The sequence below is a fragment of the Solanum stenotomum genome, chromosome 8 (assembly GCF_019186545.1).
Source record: "Solanum stenotomum isolate F172 chromosome 8, ASM1918654v1, whole genome shotgun sequence".
NCBI lineage: Eukaryota > Viridiplantae > Streptophyta > Magnoliopsida > Solanales > Solanaceae > Solanum > Solanum stenotomum.
In genome coordinates, this window is record NC_064289.1 from 22747156 (window position 1) to 22762339 (window position 15184).

Genomic DNA, 15184 nt, shown 5'->3' on the forward strand with positions numbered 1-15184 from the left:
ATGCATTGATAATTCTTTCGTTTAGAAGTCTTTTTAACGGTGGCCAACGTTAGAACTCGCCTTGTTACTACTTGCCGGACCAAGGAGGTAATTAACAAGAAAAGAATTATCAACATAGATTTAGTGTGATACTATCTAATAGGCTAGTGTCGATTGGTGCGAAGTAATAACTAAGCCAAACATCGATTATGATGTCTAATATGAGGTAAATGTAAGGGTTAGTAAATTATACACACGTAGCCGGACCAAGGTGCAGAGTGAAATTCTGTAGATGCCGGACCAAGGATTTAGAGATACCTAACTTATCACTTTGCATGTAATACACTAGAAAAGGATTACTATTATTAGGATTACTGCGTTATGAGCTTATGGGGAACACATTCCTAGTTGCTTTTCATAATCTGAATATAAATAAATACTTAGTTTAAAGCTATCTTTTTATTATTTTTATTTTATTTTATTTCAATTTAAATCCCCCATTTTTATAACGACTATCGAGTTAAATATTTACTATTGACAATATTCTTCCATATTCTCTGTGGGATCGACCCCGACTCATAGTTGGGTAAATATATTGCATACGATCGTTTATATTTATTTTCAAGAAGTATATTTGAACGTTATCAGGCCTCTTAGGGAGAATCGAAAAGGCATACCTCAAGATACATAGCCTTGGCATAGTACATTGCATCATACGAGTCCCTAGCAAACTCGGGAGCGATCTGACCAGGGCAAGGCACTTGGAGGGTTTTAGACATGGATGAGGAGCTACTTCAGTTATGTTCAAATCTATCAAGCTTGTAATTTTCCTCATTCGAGTTAACTGAACACAACATGCCTCAAATCTATTAAGCTTGTAATTTTCCTTATTCGAGTTAAGGGAACAAATCACGCCTCTTTGCTGATGAATGATTTCAATACCTAAGAACTGAAGTCAAATCATATAAATAACTTGATCCAACCGGTGACGGGAGGAGAAGGTTATTCAAAGTCGCTTGATCCAACTGGGTGCCAATCATGCTCTCTTAAGTTGTTCCTAGAGCACTAACTCATCTTTAAATTTAGAACATTTGAAGCATTCCAGTTAAGTTTTTGAAGCAAATGCAACTCTAGCAAATAAAGCATTTCAATAACTGTGCAGACTTGAAATCCATATGTTTCATTGTTGTTGGAACAACAAGAGAGATGGAAGAACTTACTGTGGGTTAATTTCTTGCAACAAATGATTCTAGAGCGGTGTGGTTTATATATCTAGCATCGGAGGATTCTAGAGCTCATGTGTTCTAGAGTTGTGGAGATATTGCCTTTGTTCGTGTAAAATTACCAAATTGGCCTTGGTCTTCCCTTGCTTCCCTCTTCTATATAGTAGAAATTCCTATTTTGGCCACTACCAAGTAAGCTGGAGCAATTCTCTACAAAGATAAGAAGCAGAATGATCACCAATACAAGATATCAGCATTCAGAAGACAGACAGGAAGGGGTGGGATCAGACTATTACCTAGAGAATACCACACCACCTTATCCTATTCATGTAGATTCAATATCTTAGCTTGTCAAGATCATGAAAATAACCCCTTTCACAGTTCAAACGATGAAGTTAGGCTTGTAATGACTTCGGGAACAAGAAAGATGAGATGCAAGACCAGGTTTCACAAATGCATGACTAATCATTCGTTCTGAATGAATAGCTAATGTTCAAACATGGTATGGTCTGGGATAGGTGGCCATTAGAAAAGGAAAAAGGATATGTAAATTCATCAAAGCCAATACGTATATAGTTGCAACTTGTTGCAAACTTGCAATCCCTGTAAAGGTAGGCAGAATCAAAGAAATGGGGGGGGGGGCTAATATAGCAATAATCCCCTAAAGGTAGTTGCACTCTTAACTTTGCGAATAAAGAGAGTACATGTGGCCTTCTTGATTACTTTAGGAGATAAAAAAGATGCATCAAGTCCTACAGAACTATTCATCAACTTTTAAAGCATAGGATTGACTAATATGGGATGTTCCCCACTGATGACTTCCTAAATTACTTTTTCAGGTTTGCAGGAGATTATGCATTTGGATGATAGCATCAACAGACTATTCAACCTCACCAGAGAAAGAAGGAAAAGTTACTTTAATTAATTTTAGTATACTTGTGGCAACTGCAGCAAATGAAGTCTATAATAATAATATTAGATATATTTAAGTATTATGGAGTTGTTAATATAAATATATATGAAAGACACTACTTTTTCTAATCCTAAATTTTGGACCAGACATCATAATTTTCACAACTCAATGACAATCTTAGTGTCATCATGTTATTACAAATTTGCAGTTTGTAGCACATTCTAGAGCTTTGACTTCAAACCAACTAAAATGTGATAAATCCCTTCAGGATGTCGTTACTTAATCTTAACCTATAATGATTCCACAAAAATATTACTACAGTTTAATCAATTAAGGCAGGTAAAAAAACACATGTTACAATCAGATTATGAACTTACAATACTTGACAAGAAAAAGTTCCTTCATAAGGAATGATAACACAATTCTTTTCATTTACCAAAGTCTATCTACAAAAATGTTATACTTTGGAGAGAACCAACAACACAAAAACTTAGTTCTATGTCAGCCCTTTGCTTAGCGGGATTGGGACTAAAAAAAATGGTTAAATTGAGACTAAAAGAATGGTTGGGACAACAAACATCAATCTTTGAATGGATAAATAAAGATTGATTGTAAATTTCATTATAGTTCTATAATTCAGAGTACCATTTTCAATTTTTTTTAAAGAAAATTGGGAATCATGCTTACTGTGATGAGTTTAGTAGTCAATTCCATGTGCTTGAAAGTTCTACTATGTCTTCCCGAAGCAAACTTATTTCCTATATAAAGCTGCGACATATCGACTCCATTAATCCTACCTTTCCCCCTTTATGATGATAATATGTACTTGGACCATGACATTGCTCGCTTGTACTCTCCTAATGACGACGACCTTTCTGATTTCTCATTATTCTCTACTTTCTTAAACCAGTTAATATTATTCATAATAAACCATCACATCTTTCCATCAAATAAAAAACACTAAGTAAATACTCAAACGGTGCTACATATTCTCCTATTTATTTTTAAGAGAGAGGAGGTTGTTCAAGAACAATTCGAATGGAGAAATTAGGAACAATCTGATTAGATATTCTTTGAGAGATCGATTATAATGTTCAAAATTTCAATTTTAATAGAGTGGATTAGCTGAAATAGAGAGTAAGGGAAAAGTTATATAAACAAAGGATTACAGAAAGAAAAAGCTAGGAGCAAAAAAGAGCACGAGAGAGAGAGAATGAATAATCGAGAAGCTCACGAGTCAGTGACAGATAGAAATAGATTGAAAGAGAATTTTTCTGACTCATGATTTAGTTATTATTATAATACATAGATTCCATTATTGGTAATCCAAATTATGTAGGACAATGTGAGTAACCCTTCATGTTGGCTCAGCAAAATATACCGACAAAGAATGCATCAAACACAAAAGCATATAGGATGAAAAAATGAAAATCACAGGTTGAAGGGGAAAATGGATCAAATCTTGAGATAGTTATACTCACAAAGTTAGGTACTCTTAGTCCATCGCCTGCAATTAGTAAAATTGAAATCAAACTTGGATCCATCTAATAATATTTACATCACACTGATTCAAATTCAATATTAAAAATATCGAAATATGACAATAAATAGAAGTAAACATAAAATAATAATTGGTTGTACAAAACTTTGCAAGAATTTAGAGAAAATAGACATGTCCACCAAGGAAAAACACCAACAACAATAAAGAGAGATTACAACGAACTTAACAGTTACCTATGTCAAAAAAGAAAGATTACAACAAACTTCAAATTCTAATGCACATTTTTTGCCACTACAATATCAATGCTTAATGTAATCCAATCAATGTCAAGTAGCAGAGACTATTTCAGAAGTCATTAACTATAAAATCATCAAATTTCTTTTCCTTCTCAATTTCTGTGACGTCTACAGCAGAGCAACAAAGTTAATTTTTCTAGAAATTTCAATAAAATCTCTAGATGCAAGAATTATATCCTAAAACACTAAATAGAAAATTGTCTTTTCACTCACCTCTCTCTTTATGCATTTGAAAGAAAACACTTCAAACAACAACTTAACAATTTCTCCTATTACACGACTTTAGTCTAGCCTTTTTGATGTTTAATTCTTCGCCTAAATTTAGATGTGTTTGTGTGTTAGTATAGAGATTAGATTAATTTTCGAATGGAAATCTTGAAGTTGTGGACTCCCTTAATGTGTATAGCTGAAAAGAGCAACAAAGCCTGCATTGAAACATCTAGAAGGGTTCACTTATAGTTATTCAAGTACATATACTTCCCATCCCTAATCGACCTAAAAATATATCAATCTTTTGTCACACCTATACAACCTAGATGTGTATAATATGTAGTACTAATTAATAAGCTAATTGTAATTTTTTGAAATACTATACTATCAAGACTCACCATTAAGTAGTTTGAGATCATGCCGCATACAAAATGTTGTCCCATAATTTCTATCAATTTCATATGGTGGGCTCTTTACACACCTATGTGATTGAAGCTCTAAAAATCATCCAGCTTTGCTACACAACAATAAAGAAAAAAGTAAAAGAGAGTTAGAACAAGTAATTGTCCTGAATATTCTTTAATCACCACCATTGAATTACTACACTAAGGGGTTGTTTCATGGGATTAGTTATCCCGTGGGATAACTTATTTCATCATTTTAGTACAAATAATGGGATAAATAATCTCATAACTAACTAATACCCCTAATCATATGCAAAATAAAATGGTCTTGCATTTCATCTCAAAATATTAACCTTTATACCAAAGGACCTCTAAGTTCATCTAATATTAAACACTCTTAAATTTATGCTTAGTTATATTAGTGTAGCTTAGAAAGTAACTCGTTGAGCTCCCTTCAACTTTGTGCTTTTGCGGAGTAGGCACCATCAGAGATATTGACGATTTTCCAGACGTTCAAAAAAAAATTCTTCTCAAATTGTGTTAAGTTAATAAACAAAACAACTGAGTTTGTTTTTATAGAAATTCCAATAAAACTTGTAGAATCAAGTTAAATCCTAGAGCTATAAAATGAAATTGGTCTTTTCCTTTACCTCTTTTAAGATTTTCTTGTCCTCATTCATCTACTAAATAGAGAAGTTTTGTGTCTACCGGTAGGCATTTGAGACTCTAATGTTGGAACATAACAAGAAATTGGAACCTGAAAATTTGATTAACTATGATTTTATAAAGTCGAAATTGAAATTTACATACCGAATCAAAAAATAATATCTTTGAAATCCACCATTGTTGAAGCTTGCGTCTTAGACCAATTTGGAATTGTTGTGGGTGATATGCAACAACAATAATAAAAAATAACAAAATACTTCAGCTGATTTGAGTCTGCAAAAGTAGAAGTGGTCAAGTAAGTTGGGTTCATTCATGACAAACAACTAAATAGATGAAAAACAATAGAGAAGAAAGAAGACAGTAAGAAGTAGAGTAGAGAAACAATCTGACGTTAAGACAATTTGCACAAAGATTGAGAGAGAATCATACCTTAAATTCTAAAGAAAGTTCTTGAATCTCTGTAGAGAATTGAATGAATACTTCGATAGTTTTTTTTCTCACAATCATACTCTAGAAATTTTCGGAAAAAAGAAGAGGAGATACTTCTAGATTTTTTATAATAAAGGAGATCCGGAATGTAATAGGAAAAAAAGAAGAAGAAAGAAACAGATGCTTCTAGATTTTTATTTTTAACATTAAATCATTGATAAGTCAATTTACTCTTTTACCCTTGAATTTAGTCTAATTTTCAAAACTAACATTGGTCGTCCTCCACTTCATGTTTCTATATAAAATAATAATAATAATAATAATAATAATATATATATATATATATATATATACTATATGAGCGTTGCCTGTGCTAAGCACAGGCCCAACGTTTAAAATTTTATCATAATTTTACTTCTGTTTGATTTACTATGAAATATATTTGAAATCCAACGTGGTAAAAAATATTTTTAAATAACTGTAATTTTAAAAACGCAATGTCTATAATTTTAGTAACAAATCACATTTCTTAATCTGCACGATAAAAGAATCCACATGTAATAAGATACAAGCGAGAGGCACTATTATTTTTCTTTCAAGTTTCAACAATTAGTTCAATATTAAGTTGGGCAAACATTCACAATTTAGTATCCTTATTCAAAGCTTATCAATATATACATAATAAGAAGGCAATCAATTATTATTGCATAGATATTGAATGCACGACAGAAAATCTACTTGTAAAGCACAGTTTGTCGTTATTCTTTAAAAATTAAATGAATAAAAAATATTAACAAAAACAACTTTCTATAATTAATTTTACACAGGCAGAATAGGTATGATAAAATCAATAATGTAGAGTTTAGAAAGAAGGAAAAAAACAAGAAAACTAAAAAACTATTAGAACAGGTTCCAAATTTTGGAGGGGAGTGTAGAAATGAAAGCGAAAGAAGAAGCAGCTTAAATACATTTTTTTCCCAGGACAGGTACATGTTATAAATGGCAAAAAGGGACTTCTAAGAGAAGAATAAAGACATCAGCCTGGGAATTGAGACATAAAATTCAAATAAATGGTTGATGTTGTTAAATGACATAATAAGAGTATATAGTGTAAAAGTTAACAGATCATTGCATTAATTATGTTGCTTTACAACCATATGTATCTTTTACAAATGTTAGATGTAATAGACTTAAAACACATGAACTTCAAAGTGCAATTATATAACTAATTTCTCCCATTACAGTAACAACTTTACTGCAGACAGGTGTCTTCTAGATACTCTTCAATTGTTAATATTAGTCATGCTATGCTCATACGAATACATGTTAGGCAGAAAACATTGTGGCTTCTTTCCCTGTACATTCCAGAAAAGTAGTGGCAGGAGTAACAACACAGTCCCAATGTATAATTTATAATGGATCTAAAATATATTTCAATGAGAAAATTTACTAATTTAAACACATTATAGCTGCCAAATTTGTTCATTATATATTCATGTGAATGTCATACTACCGAATGTTGAAGTGAGATACTTACATAGTTTTAACATTTCCATATGTGGGAGTGTTAATTACATACATTTACATACTATTTTAAATTAGACAAAAATAGATGCATCTTTCATGCTTGGATCTTCTGGACCATCTTTTTTATCAAAATCACCTGTTACATTAAAATTGAGGGATTAAATGTCAGCACAGAATCACATAGTTTATACAGCATAGGATATATCTGTTAGCAAGTCTAGGATTTATAAATAATTTAATCTAACTCTTACAATATAAGCACTAAAAACAACAACAAACAATGTAACGGTAATAACAGAAGCATTATAAACCACATGGCGAAGACATTTAACTCTCAACGAACTCACATATTCTTTCTTTCCCAACAACAACATAAGAAATCTTGTTGTTATCCATTTTGTAGTAGATAAGCAGACAATATAAAGAATGATAATTTACGTAGTAACAAAACTTACAGGGAAAAACATTATTTTGCAATATTACATACATGCACAATAATAAAATTGTAAGAAGAGCTGATGTTGGAGGAAACTAACCAACTAAGCGACAACTAAATGTTTTCAATAATAACTTGTCTAATTACACATAGTGCAATGCGATCACAATAAATGGAACATGGAAACTTAAAATATCATAGAGAAAAATGTGGAAGTTATAACTTTTACATATGAATGAATAATAAGTATAAAATGCGAGAGTTTAATAGACTAAACATTTGTAAGGGAAGCTTCATTGATGGAAAAAGATTTATTTAAGTGATTGCTTTAATTACCATTACTCGAAAGAGCTGACATACTGCATTGATATATACAAGCCGCAACAGTAACTAACATGAAGAGCAAATTTAAACATTGATAAATTTGACTTCCTTAATTTTAAGTTGTCAACCACATATATATGCCTATTATTTGACTTGTGTAGGAACAGTTAGCAAAAGTATATGGGTCACAAAATTTATAAAATGGTGGAGATACAACAGACACTGATTGGCTGAAGTTGAGAAAGGCAGAGTTTTGAGCTAGCGCTTGATTTTGACTCTTTAAAGGAAGAATCGAAAGTCTTCCCCTATGATCAATGTAAGCCACAGGGAAAAACTCAAACAAATCACCAAGGAGAAATAACTGAAGAGATTGGTCTAATAGTCATATAAATCAAAATAGGCAAACAATTCTACCAAATAGGTTTGATTTCACAAGTTTTTAATTACTAACTGTTATTCTGTATTGTAGTTTTTGATTCTATCAGTTTAAGGTGGTTATTCCAACAAGATCAATAGAGGAAAGTTACATCATCTTTTAGGAACTAAAAATGAACAAAATAGTTTTCAGCGATAATAATAATCATAACACCAAAAAGAATATATTTTCATTGAAGTTCATAAATGGAGTACTTGTAAAAAGATAACATTTAACTAACCTGTTATCAGAGGAGAAAATATTTTCAATTTCGACAAAGGAACAGGGCATAAGGCATCCACATAGCAACATCAAAAGCTTGCGAAATTCAGCATTCAATGGCAGCAACAAAAGAATTCCAAAACATCACTTCGAGAACCACAGCAAAAAGTGTTCCAACTGCAATTCAAAACAATAAAAGAAAATGTGTCTAGAGACTGAATCGAAGTCAAAGAAAATAAATACAATCCCATTTATATTAGTCAATTACAAAGAAGAAGTTTTAAAAAATGTACAAAACAATTTGAATACCTTTTAATTCTTTTTGATAGGATGATTTTTCATTTCCATGCTATGTTTGTGGGTGGAAAGATTATATTTTTTTGCCATGCTTAGATATTCTTTTTCCCATGAACTAAGATGTTCAATTGTGCGCTTTTTTGCATCTATAACATTGACTGTCGTAGATGTCATTGGTTTATGAATCACATCTTGTTTCTCCAGGTAAGACAAAATGGATAATTTTTGCGTTGCATCCAATTTTTTTTTGTGAATAGCCTTTTCATTTGAATGTTGAATATCTTGCCGTTCAATTGATCTTCCACATTTTGGAGCGATAATGTTTCTTTCTGAAAAAATGAAAAAAAAAGATTAATAATAACAAAATCATTAATATTTAATATTTTATATATATAATAATTAGAAAATGAAGCGAACAGACAAATAGAAAGAGATTGGATATTTTTACTATTAAAGAAGATGTTCAACAACAATAGCATATGCAAGGATCATGAATTTTGAAATTAAAAGAAAAGTGGATGAGGAAAGAAATTTACATCTGAATTTAAATTCAATAGTAAAGGTCTTTCAACTAATCAGAGTCAACAAGCAACAGTTCTAAAACGATCACGCCTATTGTGGTAGGTGTGTATGACAACTTAGGTACAAAGCTTTTAGCTAATGGGTAACTATGTGAGATGGATAAAAGTAAAAAAAATATATACAATGATAATACTTTTATAAAGAAAGTTGACTGTAAATAGACAACAAAAAGTATAAATTGGGTGCTGGAGAAAAGAAACACGAACTTAAGATATGAAATTTTGAATGAAAAGAGTAGACTGAATACGTTACAAATTCTCTCATGCTAGAATTCTAAGTTTATAGAGTCAACATGCAACAGTTCTAAAACGGTCACGCCTATTGTGGTAGGTGCGCATGACAATTTAGGTACGAAGCTTTCAACTAATGGGTAACTATGTGAGATGGATAAAAGAAAAAAATATATATACAAACAGACAACAAAAAGTATAAGTTGGGCGCTGGAGAAAAGAAATGCGAACTTAAGATATGAAATTTTGAATGAAAAAAGTAGACTGAATACGTTACAAATTCTCTCATAAATGAATCTTTATTAGAAATTCTCTTATGCTAGAGTTCTAAGCCTACAGAGCTATAGTATCATTTTCAAGTTAAGGAAGTCATATGTTCACTTGATCATAAGGAAATCTATTACTATATTATAACTTAACATTTTCAAAAATACCTTTGAGGTTGTTATATCATCATAAATCGATTATATACTACCATAACTTTATAAGTGCTCAACTATTACAATCGTTATTTGTGAATGAGAGCAGTAAAATTTCAGAAATGTATCACCAAACACATCAGTATATTGCGACTCTCTTGCTAGAGCACTTGTTATAAAGGACATATCGAGTTTATTAAAATGGTAAAAGCAAAAATTTCAATTTTGAACATGCTTTTGTGCTAATCATCTACTTTGTACTTGCCCTTAATTTGATTACATATTGGATAGATGTAGCATATAATTTAGACAGTAGTGAGTTAGAACATCTCATCGTAGATTCCCTTAATTGTTACAAGCTTGTGTTGAAGAGAAGAAATAAGAAACAATGAAAATACAAAATCACAACAAGTTCTTTGTGATTAGTTGGTGCGACAAAAATTAACATGTACCTTGACGAAGCAAATTTCATAAATTTCTTCTGAAGTGAGGTGCAACAATTTCTCTGCAATTTCATCAGAAACAATAGTTGTTGCAAAACCGTTGTTGTCCTTAATAGTAACTTCAAATTGACATTTGTTTTGATAATAAATGAAAATTTTAAAAAATAATGGTTAGGAAAGACATTTATTTCTTTGAACAAACAAAATAAATAATCTTAATTAGTTATTATTAATTTTGTAGAAGAGCAAATATACCTAGGAATAAGATGTGTGGATCGGTGACAACTTGTGCAGTAGATTTCCCTTCGCACGTTATATCTTGTGAACAGTTGCTTACAATTTGAGCATGCCAACACACTAAAGAGTTGATCCTTACTTGGAAGGGACAATTCAGCCTCAACATTAAATACTTGTCCCTTCAAATTCAATATACCAAATATTATTTTTTACTGAAAATAAAAAAAAATTAAAAATAGAATAATATACTTGTTGTTCTTACCGGAGGTTGTGCTTGGATGTTAGCCACAGATATAACCTCATCCTCAAATGGAATCAACATAATAGAGCCTATTGGAGTTGTACTTTTCATCTTATAAGCAACAAGCTTTGTTTCAATTGTTTTGATCCTATAAACAAGTAAAATTATAAAAATTTATTAATATTGGCTCATCGAAAACACTTGTATCATTTTGAAAATTGTAAAAAAGATTGTAAATTAGTCTACGGTTCATACATTTATCAAAAATAAATAAGAATACTACTATCTTCATTTTAATATATATGTGTTGTAGAAAGATTATGAAAAAAGAAATAAAAGTGAAATTTAAAACTTTGTGATTGTAAGATTAAATGTTTTATATGTCAAAATATTATGGAATTCCGATGCATTAAATAAAAATGTATATTACCACGTCCTTAACTCAGCAGTCTGTGGATATGGAGGATTGATTTCAATTGTTGTATTGAATTTGCTCGTCACACCAACGAATCTATTTGACGTTCCTACGTGCATTTGAATATGTGATTTTAGTTTCATCATGTCATATATTTTTCAAAAAAGAAAAAAATAAATTTATTTGCACTTTTACCTAAGGATGATTTCCCAATTCTCCTAGCAAGAATGATCAGGTAATCATGAAGTTGGTTGAAAAGTTTAACTCCCTCATGATCAATAAAATCCTCCCAAAGTGTCAGTTTTGTTGTGTTTTCCTCCATATGATTCGAAGGATGTTTTCAAATATTAAAATAAAGTTACAGAATATATGTGATAATGTAAAAACATTATATTATAAATAATAAAATTCAAATCAGATTATTATCAACAAATACCAGCATTTTTGTCCTATAAAAGTTAGAATATAAGAAAGTGAAATTGATCAACTACAAACAATATAGACTACAACAGAAATATCTTTGGGACAAGGCATTCAATCACATTACTTAAACAAAAGAGAGGAGAAGATGCACAAACAAACCAAAAAAAAGAAGAAAAAGATAATCTTTGCGAAAACGAACAAGAACACTCCTAAAAGTACAATTACAGTCCCAAAAAGTAGGGGTGCACATTTGGAGAAGACGACTACAAAGACAACGTTACTGAAACTTGAAAGAATTAATCATTTTATTAAATACAAGTATATACATCAACTAAAAAAATGAAAAAGAAAAGAGAGAATACTATCAACCAAAAAGAACATTTCTTTGAAAACAAGTAATAAGATATGAAGACAAATGACAAGAGTGATATTCTATACATACTTACAGCTGTTGACACCCAATTTTGGACCTCCACAATACAAATTAATCATCGAGCTTTCTAAATTCCAAATGATTTGAAATAATTGGCTTTATAAAATTCAAAATAATTTTCAAGTCATTTTAAGTGTTTTGTCATTTTCATAAATTTTAAAATAATGAATATGATATTTTATATTACCACATTTTATGAATATTCAAAAATCGTCTCAAAAAGAGTTTGTTTTATATTCAATTAAATTAATTTGGTTTAAAGTATAAGTTATTTATTTTATTAGTTTAATTATTCTTATTTTATGTTATTTTGTCTTATTTAATTTTGTTGATTTGAAAAGCACATTTTATTTAAGTTACGTTATTTAAGTTATGGCTATAGTTTTAAATTAATTAGTTTATAATCGAATTAATTATTTTATTTCGTTAACATTAAGAAGCTCATTAATTAATTTTATATTAGCTCACCTTATTTAGGTTTTAGCCAAATTTATTAATTCAACTCAATTTGGCTATTTCTAAAAATCCAAAATCTAACCGATTTAATTTTTTACTCTATACTCATCTTAAATGACCAAATTTTGGGATTTTATGTTGTATTTCCAGCAAACCTTCCAGCCCAAAACAGAGGAAACCATTGCAATACAACATCAAATAAACACGTACAGACATTTATTCCAAGCCAAATTACCCTTTCTAAATCCAATACCCACTAACCCATTCCCATACATTACAACATACAAACAACAATTCCAAACAACACCACATACGTACAACAACTTCAACCGACCCAATACCAAAAGGAGTCCATTTAGCATTACAACAATAAACAATTCTCAGCCCATTCCCTCATTCCCTTTTGTTTTTTTTTCCAAGTTCCTGCCGATCCATCAACAAACATACCCGACCCAGCCCATTTAATGCATCAGTAAAGACCCAGAATAACCCAGAACATCTCAAAACATCAACAGTACCAAATGACCCCTGCATCCTCTTTCTTCTTCACTAACACGTGAAAGCGCCTCAAAACCAAACGTCAATAGCAGCTGGCAGATGATAAGACGCAGCTGCATCTCCAGACATTCCCAGCGTCAAAGCAGCAACAATCAAATAGCGGAATCCATGGAAAGAAGCAACCGCACCTGCCCTCACCAACTCGTTCCAACCCTGCCAGCCGCGTCCAATCATTCTTGTGGCTACAAGATGGCGCCACGTCAAGCACAAGGAAGAGGGAATCAATCCAAACCGTCTGTGCTACCCCCCTCATCCAGATTTCGTGGGATTTAGGTTGAAAACTTGTATAAACGACGATTTTTCCTATTCTTTGGAAAAATTTTAAATTTGGAATTTGTGGAGGGAATTCCGAATAAGCCCATGTTCCTGTCCGTTCTTCATCCAAAACGTGGACCCTAGAATTTCCCCTATATATACGTGTCTTCTTCTCCATTGTAAGAAAAGGGTAAGAGAGAGCAAAAATACTAAGATCAATTTAAGCAAAGTAGCCGAAATATATACAAAAAATACACTCTTAGAAAAGCAGAGAAGACACTTAGTTTTGGAGTTGAGTTTGATATTTCGGCCTAGATATCTCAACTATTTGTGTTCGAGTCTTGGTGTGGTGAAGGTCGTCGTCCTAACTCGCCGTTCTGTTTCGCTGCCCAGATAAAGGTATCGTCTTTTTTTTCATAATGTTCTTTCCACCTCTTATTCTATTTCGAAATGACCTATCAATTTGTAAAGCTTTTATTTTGTATTTGTCGGCTGTTAGTTACTATTTAGTTTATAATATTTTGATATAATGTATATGTGCTTTGTCGTTTCATCGAATTAGTCGCAATATCGAATTAAAGCTTTGTGGATTTGTACTTAATATTGTGGTCTTCCTGTTTTCTTGAGTTTGAGTTTTGCTGCGATTTTCTTTCTCGCGTGTTTGTTCGGTTATGTCGAACCTCTTCTCATATCTTACTGGCTTTAAACCTCAAAAGCTCTATTCTTCTTTTACTGTCAATGCTCTTCTCTTTTAAGAAATGTGGAAAATTTTGAAAATAGGTTGTTTATGAAGTGTGACTGTTTCTTCCTGTGTCTCTCTTCTTGAAGGAGTAAAGTGTCAAAGTCTTTATCTCATCCATGCTTGTGAATTCTTCTCTTACCCTTTAATATATTTTTTTTCTTCCTTTTTGGTGATTTGCGCATGAACAAAGTTCTTAACTTCATTTTTAGTATCACGTAGTCTGTTTTCCACTGTCCTAACCGTGTAAATTACGATATGCATATTTCATTATTATTTGGAGTTCATTGTTGCCAATATTGGTTTTTGTTCAAATTCTTGGTCTTTACTATTTTCGTGTCATTCCCCAAAGTCGTTCAATATGCATATAGTCATCCTTTCTCTTTCAGTAAAAGTAGTGAAATCCATACTTCCATGCTTTAATTTTGTGCAATATTTGTCATATGTGGGTCTTGTTACTTTTTATTTTTTCTTTAATATAATAGTTTGGTGGAATTTTCTTCTTCTAATGTGTTTAAAATTTATTATAGTAAGTGGCAGCATATTGGTTCCACATGTTTCCCTCTATATAATGTATGTGATCTGGTCCTTGGTCACATTTATGGCATCCTCTCTCATGTTTTAAATATTACAAATGGTATTTCGATGACCTCAATATATGGATAAGCATAGAGTAGTCGGTGATTTTTAAGTGACATGTTGGAATCCATTATTACTTCGCTTTGCTTAGAATTCTAGTATTAGATCAATGATATGAGTAAATTCGGCTAAAAATGGGTTTTTTTAGTGTTTTACTTTGTTATGGTGCTACCGCCTAGTACGTTATCCTCTGGAAATATATATATATATATATATATATATATATATATATATATATATATATTTTATTTTTATTTTTTTTTATTTTTTTA

The 15184-nt window shown here is 31.2% G+C and overlaps 2 protein-coding genes and 1 long non-coding RNA gene across 5 annotated transcripts in view; 1 reads left to right on the forward strand and 2 right to left on the reverse strand.

Moving 5' to 3' along the window:
- LOC125874752 (protein HOTHEAD-like) overlaps positions 1-15184 on the forward strand; it is a 392923-nt gene that overhangs the window by 361295 nt on the left and 16444 nt on the right. The window lies entirely within an intron of this gene.
- On the reverse strand, positions 672-4647 carry LOC125874764 (uncharacterized). Its single transcript, XR_007447304.1, has 4 exons — positions 4521-4647; positions 3597-3622; positions 1200-1412; positions 672-1109 (listed from the first exon to the last, which is right to left on the reverse strand). It is a non-coding gene; the product is annotated as an uncharacterized LOC125874764 (long non-coding RNA).
- LOC125873620 (uncharacterized) lies at positions 8652-11582 on the reverse strand. Its single transcript, XM_049554509.1, has 6 exons — positions 11425-11582; positions 11016-11142; positions 10770-10932; positions 10526-10647; positions 9129-9171; positions 8652-8722 (listed from the first exon to the last, which is right to left on the reverse strand). Exons 1-6 carry the CDS (start codon positions 11553-11555, stop codon positions 8652-8654), a joined length of 657 nt encoding a protein of 218 aa, XP_049410466.1. The 5' UTR covers positions 11556-11582.